Genomic DNA, 8,951 nt, shown 5'->3' with positions numbered 1-8,951 from the left:
GCACTGTGACCAGTATAGCAGAAGCATTTTGAGCTCCAAGACTGTTCTGTGCCTCACAGCAGTACTGTCCTCTGTTCCAGGATCTAAAGTTAGAAAAGTTCAAACTCTGTCCTGATCCTGCCTGCCAGACTCCAGTGTCATTCTTCTTGACCCAGGTGTAGTTCTGCACTGGTGGGCTGGCATCACTGCTGCAGGTCAGAGTCAATGAACTGCCCTCCTCTATTTCACCAGAGGGGCTCGCTGATATTGAGGTGTTCTTAGGAGGATCTGAAAGAGAAAATAACAGGTCCTGCAGTTTTATATAGATGTCACACAGAGGTATTCTTGGGAACATCTAAAATCATTAGTAAAATGTGCTCAATTCCATATAATTTCTCACTCACTGTGTTGTGTCTCAATACACTAGCAGAGACATTTATTTCAAAGTAATGTTTATAATGGAGCTGAAGTCTCACAATGTGATGTGGAGGGATGGTGTGGTTAGGGCATCATCTGCAGGCGGAGTGGGAGCAATATAACTGGCTTACAACCACGCCTGTTTGCAAATACAATTGATTGGTAATAGATTATATGCTCTGCCTGCAGTGAGACCGGGGTGCTGGAATGAGAGACGCACGCGGGAGCGGCATGCCATCTAATCCCCGTCCTTATCGTGCGTGTTTTGTTTTGGTTTTTTTCCATGTTATTGGTATCGAGCGCACAATAAAGCCTTGGTGCCTCTAACAACGACGGATTGTGTGATTTGTGGGGAAAAGGACTGCAGAACCTGTTACAGTAAATATCCCAGTATATCATGCTTTGTTACAAAATGAATTCGATATACTGTAGCTTTTTATGGTAACTGGACACAGCAGAATGAAGTTTTTGAAAGTGACAGAAGTATTTAGATATGTCTTTTTAGCATCTTCATTAATAATGATAACTTCATTTTTTAAAAGTTGAACAGCTGCATGTGGTACCTTTTTTGCCCTTTGCAAACTCAAAATGACCACACGTTTTACTTAAGACATGTCAGTATGATCAGGCTCATCACTGTATGGTAATGTAATTATATCTGATTTCTCCTCCACTGGCCAGTGTGACTGCTTTACTCAGTGTCTTACTGCTGTGAAGTTACCCAAAGACACTCAGGAGATACTGACTCTCTGCTCTGTGTGTCCGAAGTTGAGATGCACTGATATACTCACACTGCACATCAAGACGTTTAGGAGGAGATGTTTTTGTCCCAATCCTATTCTGTGCCTCACAGTAGTATTCTCCTGCATCCTGCAGTGTGATGGTTTTAATGGTGTAACTGTCTACTGGTCCTCTTGTCTTTGAGGATACAGCTCTATTATTCTTATACCAAGTGTATTTCTGCACTGGTGGGTTGGCATCACTGCTGCAGGTCAGAGTCACTGAACTGCCCTCCACTATTTCACCAGAGGGGCTCACTGATACTAAGGTGTTCTTAGGACGATCTGAAAGAGAAAATAACAGGTCCTGCAGTTTTATATAGATGTCACACTTACTCAGCTCAGTTAAAGGAAACCCGCAGTGGGTTCACCACCTCAGTTCTTCCAGCATTTCAGGCTTAACGCACAGAAATGAAGAGCCACAAATATGGCACTTCACTAGATATACATATGCAATATTTAGATTACAAACACAGTATATACTATACATGGACTACACTACTATATTACTGTATCATATATACATATGTACATAACACATCACAATGTTTTACATCATATGATTTAATGATATCACCCAGCAGTACATCAAACTGTATGTTCATCTCCTTTATAGCTTAACAAACAGGCTGCAGCATTCAGAAATATATGCATAGGCTATTTTCACTGAAGATGCTGCCCATCCAAGCCATTCTAAATGACAGTACAGAATTACTCACACAGCACTTTGAGAGTTATTTGAGATCTTTTTGTCCCAATCGCATTCTCAGCCTCACAGTAGTATTCTCCTGCATCCTGCAGTGTGATGCTTTTAATGGTGTAACTGGATTCTTTCCACGAGAGTTCATTTCCATTATTCTTATACCAGGTGTGTCTCTGCACTGGTGGGTTGGCATCACTGCTGCAGGTCAGAGTCACTGAACTGCCCTCCACTATTTCACCAGAGGGGGTCACTGATACTGAGACGCTCTTCGGAGGATCTGAAAGAGAAAATAACAGGTTCTGCAGTTTTAAATAAAATTCACACAGAGGTGTTCTTGGGAGCATCTAAAATCATTAGAAAAATGTGCTAAATTTCATATAATTTCTCACTCACTGTGTTGCGTCTCAAAACACTAGCAGAGACATTTATTTCAAAGTAATGTTTATAATGGAGCTAAAATCTCACAATGTGATGTGGAGGGATGGTGTGGTCAGGGCGCCATCTGCAGGCAGATTGGGAGCAGTATAGCTGGCTAACAACCACGCCTGTTTGCAGTTACAATTGATTGGTAATGGTTTATATGCTCTGCATGCAGTGAGACCGGGGTGCTGGAATGAGAGACGCACGTGAGAGCGGCATGCCATCTAATCCCCGTCCTCATCGTGTGTGTTTTGTTTTTGTTTCCGCGTTTTTGGTATCGAGAGCACAATAAAGCCTTGGTGCCTCTAACAACGACGTATTGTGTGGTTTGTGGGGAAAATGACTGCAGAACCTGTTACAGTAAATATCCCAGTATATGATGCTTTGTTACAAAATGAACAGGATATACTGTAGCTTTTTATGGTAGTTGGAAAATGACATAGCAGAATCAAGTTTTCAAGAGTGACAGAAGTATTTTGATATGTCTTTTTAGCATCTTCATTCAAAATGATAACTTAATTTTTAAAGTTGAACAGCAGCATGTTGTACCTTTTTTTCCCTTTGCAAACTCAAAATGACTACACATTTTACCTAAGACATGTCAGTATGATCAGACTCATCACTGTATGATAATGTAATTATAACTGATTTCTCCTCTACTGGCCAGTGTGACTGCTTTACTCAGTGTCTTACTGCTGTGAAGTTACCCAAAGACACTCAGGAGATACTGACTCTCTGCTCTGTGTGACTGAAGCTCAGATGCACTGATATACTCACACTGCACATCAAGATGTTTAGGAGGAGATCGTTCTGCCCCAATAACATTCCGTGCCTCACAGTAGTATACTCCTGCATCCAGCAGTGTGATGGTTTTAATGGTATAACTCCGGTCTGATCCTCCCCATGGGGATACAGCTCTATTATTCTTATACCAGGTGTATCTCTGCACCGGTGGGTTGCCATCGCTGCTACAGATCAGAGTCACTGAACTGCCCTCCACTATTTCACCAGAGGGGCTCACTGATACTGAGATGCTCTTGGGACGATCTGAAAGCGGGAACAATGATTTGTAGTTGCATGTGAAATTTAAACCTGACTCAGGCAGACATAGTGTTTTCAAATCATTGCATCATAGCATGTGTTCAGGTATTGAAATTTCATCCAGTGCTTTAGTGTCAGTACATTCTCATGCAGCATAGGGTAATCTGTACAATTTAGTGGGAAATTATGGCTGAAATCTTTCAAATTTGTGAGATTTGAAGAATTTTGAAAATCACAAATATTGACAACGAAGTTTGCCTAGCACTCACAAATCACATTTAGAGCCACTGCAGGGGAATGAAGCTCATAGCCTTTCACAGCACAGGTGTAGCTGCCTCGGTCTTCACTGCTGGCTGTGAACTGGTGACTCTGATCAGTGAAGGACAGAGGAGATCCGTCCCTGTACCAGATGAAGGCTGGGCTGCCAGTCAGAGTGCAGGTGGTGCTACAGATCAGTCTCACACTCTGTCCCTCTGTCACTGTGTCAGGATTCACCATCACCTGTAGATCTGTAAACAGCAAATTAAACCTGTAAAAAAGCTTCCAGTCATACTTGTAGGAGGAGAATCCTCTGAGTTTATAGCATAAAATAATTACCAGTAACTTCTAATGTGACCCCAGGTTCTCCAGTATATTTTCCACCATCACAGTTAGTCAGGAACCTGAATCGGTATGTTTTTGAATCATTTTTTCTCAGCTGGTTTATTCTAAAAGTGCAGTTACTCTTCTTATCCCCCAGGTACTCCACACGGTGAGAGTACTCTGGGTTGAAGGACAGGTCCTCAGGCTCCTGTGGCTTGTTCCAGTGAATAAAACAGAAAGTTTTCTGCACTGTGTGAGATGTGGGATATGAGTAAGTGCAGCTCATGTCTACTGAAGACCACTTTAAGGCACAGATTCTCTCAGGGGTGTAAGTCACTCTCCATCCCCTCTGGCTCAGAACACCTGAAATTCACACACACAGACACACACACACACACACACACATATTGCTCAGTGCTTTTACACACAGATGTATTGGTAAAATAACAGATTTTGGATTCAATTGTCAAAACGACAGCACCTAAGTTTTTCTCCAAAAACATAGAACATCAAAAATTGTAAACAATCAACAGCTCTGATCATTTAGTAGAACCAGAGATTCACTGCATGGCCAAAAGTTTGTGGACACATGAACATCACACCCATATGTGCGTCTTGAACATCTTATTCCAAAACCATGGGCAGTAATATGCAGTTAACCCCCCCCCCCCCCCCCTCCGTGCTGCTATAACCACTTCCACTCTTCTGGGTAGGCTTTTCACAAGATGTTGGAACATGGCTGCAAGGATTCACTTCCATTCTGCCACAAGACCAGTAGTGAGGTTGGGCAGTAATTTTGAGCGATAAAGCCCGGTTTGCAGTTGGCATTTCAAATCATTCCTAAGGTGTTCAATGGGGCTGAAGTCAGGGCTCTGTGCAGGCCAGTCAAGTTCTTCAACAACAAACTCGGAAAATCATTTCTTTAAGGACCTCGCTTTGTGCACGGGGGCATTGTCATACTGAAAAAGGAAAGCGTCTTCCAAAAACTGTATTTTTTGGACGGAGTGTAGCACAGTGGGTAAGGAACTGGGCTTGTAACCGAAAAGTCGCAGGTTCGATTCCCGGGTAGGACACTGCCATTGTACCCTTGAGCAAGGTACTTCTCTGGACCTAAGGGGCCTAGCCCAAACCACGAAAAACTACCCCAGAACATTATTCCTCCTCCATTAAATTTTACAGTCGGCACTATGCATTTCAGCAGGTAGCGTTCTCCTGGCATTCGCTAAATCCTGATTTGTCTGTCAGACTGCCAGATTGTGAATGAAGCCTGAATCATCACTCCAGAGAATGCGTGTCCCCTGCAACAGAGTTCAATGGTGGTGTGCTTCACATCACTTCAGCCTAAGCTTCGCATTGCACATGGTGATCTTAGGCCTGTGTACAGCTACTTGGCCATGCAAACCCATTTCTTGATGCTCCCAACCAACAGTTCTTGTGCTGATGTTGCTTCCAGAGGCAATCTAGAACTCTGTAGTGAGTGTTGCAACCGAGGACAGACGATTTTTATGTGCTACGTGCTTCAGCACTCTGTGATCCCATTCTGAGACCTTTTGTGGACTATCGCTTCGCAGCTGAAACGTTGTTGCTCCTGTACGTTTCCACTTCACAATAACAGCACTTACAGTTTTAAAGCTGGGTGTGAAGAGGAACTTCATATTATGAGTTCTCTTTTCATCCCTCTCTCATGAGATGAAAAAGAGAAACTGCAATGCTCAAAGTGAATGGCATTTCTACCGTGAGAATGGCAGCAAAAAAATAGTGTGAAGCACACAAGTTTGGCCCCATCTACTCACATATCACATCAAGAGCCACTGCAGGGGAACGGAGATGCTCATAGCCTTTTACAGCACAGGAGTATTTGCCTGCATCTTCAGTCCTGGCTGTGAACAGGAGAATCTGATCAGTGAAGGGCAGAGGAGATCCATCCCTGTACCAGATGAAGGCTGGGCTGCCAGTCAGAGTGCAGGTGCTGCTACAGGTCAGTCTCACACTCTGTCCCTCTGTCACTGTGTCAGGATTCACCATCACCTGTAGATCTGCAAATAGCAAATTAAACCTGTAAAAAAGCATCTCACACTTCTTCACTCTTCCAGTTGTACTTGTAGGAGGAGAATATTCAGAGTTTATAGCCTAAAATGATTACCTGTAACTTCCAATGTGACACCAAGTTGGCTGGTATACTTTCTATTAACATGGTCAGTCAGGAACCTGAAGCGGTATGTTCCTGAATCAGTTTCTCTCAGCTGGTTTATTCTAAAGGTGCAGTCACTGTTCTTATTCCCCAGGTACTCCACACGGTGAGAGTACTCTGAGTCCTTGGACAGGTCTTCACCCTCCTGTTTACTATTCCAGTCATAAATAACCCAGAATGTTTTCTGCACTGTGTGAGATGGGGGATATGAGTAAGTGCAGCTCATGTTTACTGAAGACCCCTTTAAGGCACAGATTCTCTCAGGGGTGTAAGTCACTCCCCATCCCCTCTGGCTCAGAACACCTGAAAAATACACACACACACACACACGCACACATGCAGACACACATACACGCACATACACACATTTAAAACACAGATGTGTTGGCAGCATGACAGATAAGGTATTCAATTTACAAAACTTTAAAACTACTGCACCAAACTTATACAGTACATCAATAATTGTACATGTGAAGCCCTGGATATGTTCTGGAGGCATGGTGATGTCTGTGGTTGGTTTTGTTGATATTATTTTGGACCTTCCCACAATATGTTGTTTTTTTCAGTGATATAAGAATTTGCAGACTAAAACAAATTAACTGCATAATCATTTGTCCCTCTGTCAGCTATTTCAATACTAACTGATGTCAGTAGATGGCAGTAGCCACCAATAAATGTGAGATTTGCAGGTACAGGAAGTCTTGCTTAGTAGCAAGCTGTGCTAGAAAGCAGCATTATGCTTGCAGAGAAAATGAACTGTTTTTATTAAAATATGTGGACCAAAATACCATTCTGAGAATGCAACATGCACAGTCAACAGCTCCGATCATTTCGTAAAGCCACAGATATTTATATCAAGCCTCTGCCTCAGTTTTAAAGCTGGGTGTGAAGAGGAACTTCTTATAAGTTCTCTCTTTGTTCCCTTCTCTCTTCAGATGAGAAAGGTTGCACTACTCTAAACTAATGTACTGTAAAACATTATTTCATAGAAATTATATAAATTCCTTAAAGCAATTTAAATGCATTCACTGTTGTTGCTTCTGATTGAGATAACGAAGGGAGACAAATAAACAGGAACACGTGCGGATAAATACTGTATATGCAGACTGAAACATCAGAACTAAAAAAAATATTAAAATTTTACCTGACACGGAGAGGACGATTACCAACAAGGTTTTGATGAGCATGGCTGCATCACATTGATAATATTCATCCAAATACACATATACAGGTCTTGATTATTATTTAAACTGTGAAAATGAATGGCAGAAACAAAAACTGTTAGAGTATTTGATATTATTCCAGAAATACCAAACTAACAATTACAACACGAGCACACACAGTGAGTTAATGTGCTGCTAATGCCTAAAAATGCTTTGGGTTTTATGAAGAGCTCACAAAGATTCCAGAAAGAAGAGACTCAAACAGCCTTTTACTTGATGAATTATATTTATATAGAAGGGGCAGCAATCATTTCTAGTCTGAAGATGCATTTTATTTTATATTTTTTATATTTTATATTTGATTCCAGTTTAAACTTCTTGCACCACCAAAAAAAAAGTGACGTAGTTTTGACTAAATGAAATAATATGATAATACACTTAACAGGAGAGAATTCTGATCTGGCCTCAGTGGTTTGTTAATGAGCCATTAGTATTAAACAGCCTTACAGACAGAGCAGTGTGGCTGAATATGATCACAAATAAAATGTTTCACACTAAATATAAAAGTAGAATGTGTTAGAGATCTGACTCACTTCCTGAAGGTGATACATGTTTTAAAATTTATCAGACAAAATAGTCTGAAGAAAATAAACACAGTCGTTTGCTTTGTGTCTGGACTGGACCAGTAGTGCCTTTTCAAAAAGACTGGGTAATTCTCATTTCTTTGCCCCCAGGCTTATAAAATAAACATAACTACTATGTTTACAAAAATGATTCCGGATTACAACACAAACTGATGCTAAGATCTGAGGCTTTGCCTATTCCAATACATCCATCAATCCATCCATTATCTATACCCGCTTATCCTGAGCTGGAGCTGGTGCTGGAGCCTATCCAAGCATGCATTGGGCGAGAGGCAGGAATACACTCTGGACAGGCTGCCAATCTATCGCAGGGAACACACACCATTCACTCACACATTCATACCTATGGGCAATTTAGAGTCTCCAATTGGCCTATTTGCATGTTTTTGGACCGTGGGAGGCAACCGGAGTACCCGGAGGTACATGCAAACTCCAGACAGAAAGGCCCCAAACCGAGATTCGAACCCAGTGCCTTCTTGCTGTGAGGCGACAGTGCTACCCACTGCACCACCGTGCCACCCCTATTCCAATACATGTACAGTAGAGGTTAAAATAAAAGTGACTGTAAAAGGTGTGATAGGCATCAGGCACAGGTAAGCACCCATACATTCCGGAGCCCTATACAAAATCCATTACCTAAACCAGATTATTTAATTCCGTTTAGTAAAAGATCTTCCAAGAAATTGATCTGAAATGTACATACAGGACTTCCCTATTTTAGTAACTGCCCCATCTACAAGTAGATTGAATGTATTGCATCCATCTATCCATCCTAGGTAAATTTTACTGCCACAAACAGCATGCTTTACCATTGCTACCATGTGTTTATGTTTCATGCACCGGATTTTCGACATGAAGCCGAAACATCAACAAAACGCTGCTGTAACTTAGCCTATAACCCGCTGATTAACATAAAGATTGCACACACTGTACTTTCACAGAAGATGAAAGGAGTGGACAGACGTAGTTTTTGTATCTTTGTGTATGGCAGCAGTGCAGTATGGTGGTTTGGGGGTCCAGAGTGTGACTCTG

At 41.8% G+C, this 8,951-nt stretch overlaps 1 protein-coding gene across 3 annotated transcripts; it reads right to left on the bottom strand.

Annotated features, from left to right (window-relative positions):
• Positions 1–1,737: 1,737 nt before the first annotated feature.
• Positions 1,738–6,908, bottom strand: LOC135246355 (B-cell receptor CD22-like). Of its 3 annotated transcripts, none has more exons than XM_064319837.1 (4): positions 6,065–6,908; positions 3,609–3,848; positions 3,076–3,345; positions 1,738–2,155 (listed from the first exon to the last, which is right to left on the bottom strand). In XM_064319837.1, the coding sequence occupies exons 1-4, from the start codon at positions 6,609–6,611 to the stop codon at positions 1,887–1,889; spliced, it is 1,326 nt and encodes a 441-aa protein (XP_064175907.1). In that variant the 5' UTR covers positions 6,612–6,908; the 3' UTR covers positions 1,738–1,886. The 3 variants fall into 3 exon arrangements, with proteins under 3 accessions (XP_064175907.1, XP_064175908.1, XP_064175909.1); XM_064319839.1 differs by lacking the exon at positions 6,065–6,908 and adding an exon at positions 3,937–4,531 and having other exon boundaries at positions 1,740–2,155; XM_064319838.1 differs by lacking the exon at positions 3,076–3,345 and having other exon boundaries at positions 6,065–6,907.
• Positions 6,909–8,951: the final 2,043 nt, after the last annotated feature.

Source organism: Anguilla rostrata, unplaced genomic scaffold (genome assembly GCF_018555375.3).
Source record: "Anguilla rostrata isolate EN2019 unplaced genomic scaffold, ASM1855537v3 scaf0203, whole genome shotgun sequence".
NCBI classification, from domain to species: Eukaryota; Metazoa; Chordata; class Actinopteri; order Anguilliformes; family Anguillidae; genus Anguilla; species Anguilla rostrata.
The sequence above is the reverse complement of the archived record's forward strand: the minus strand, read 5'-3'. Positions and strand labels throughout refer to the sequence as shown.

Bases quoted from the DNA above. Each gene is read 5' to 3' on its own strand.
- LOC135246355 (XM_064319837.1), bottom strand. From the start codon at position 6,611: ATGCCTCCAGAACATATCCAGGGCTTCACATGTACAATTATTGATGTA. The intron at 3,849-6,064 runs GTAATCATTTTA...TGCTGTTTACAG, and splicing joins TGTCACATTGGAAGTTACAG to ATCTACAGGTGATGGTGAAT. The intron at 3,346-3,608 runs GTGAGTGCTAGG...TCCCGCTTTCAG, and splicing joins AGTGGCTCTAAATGTGATTT to ATCGTCCCAAGAGCATCTCA.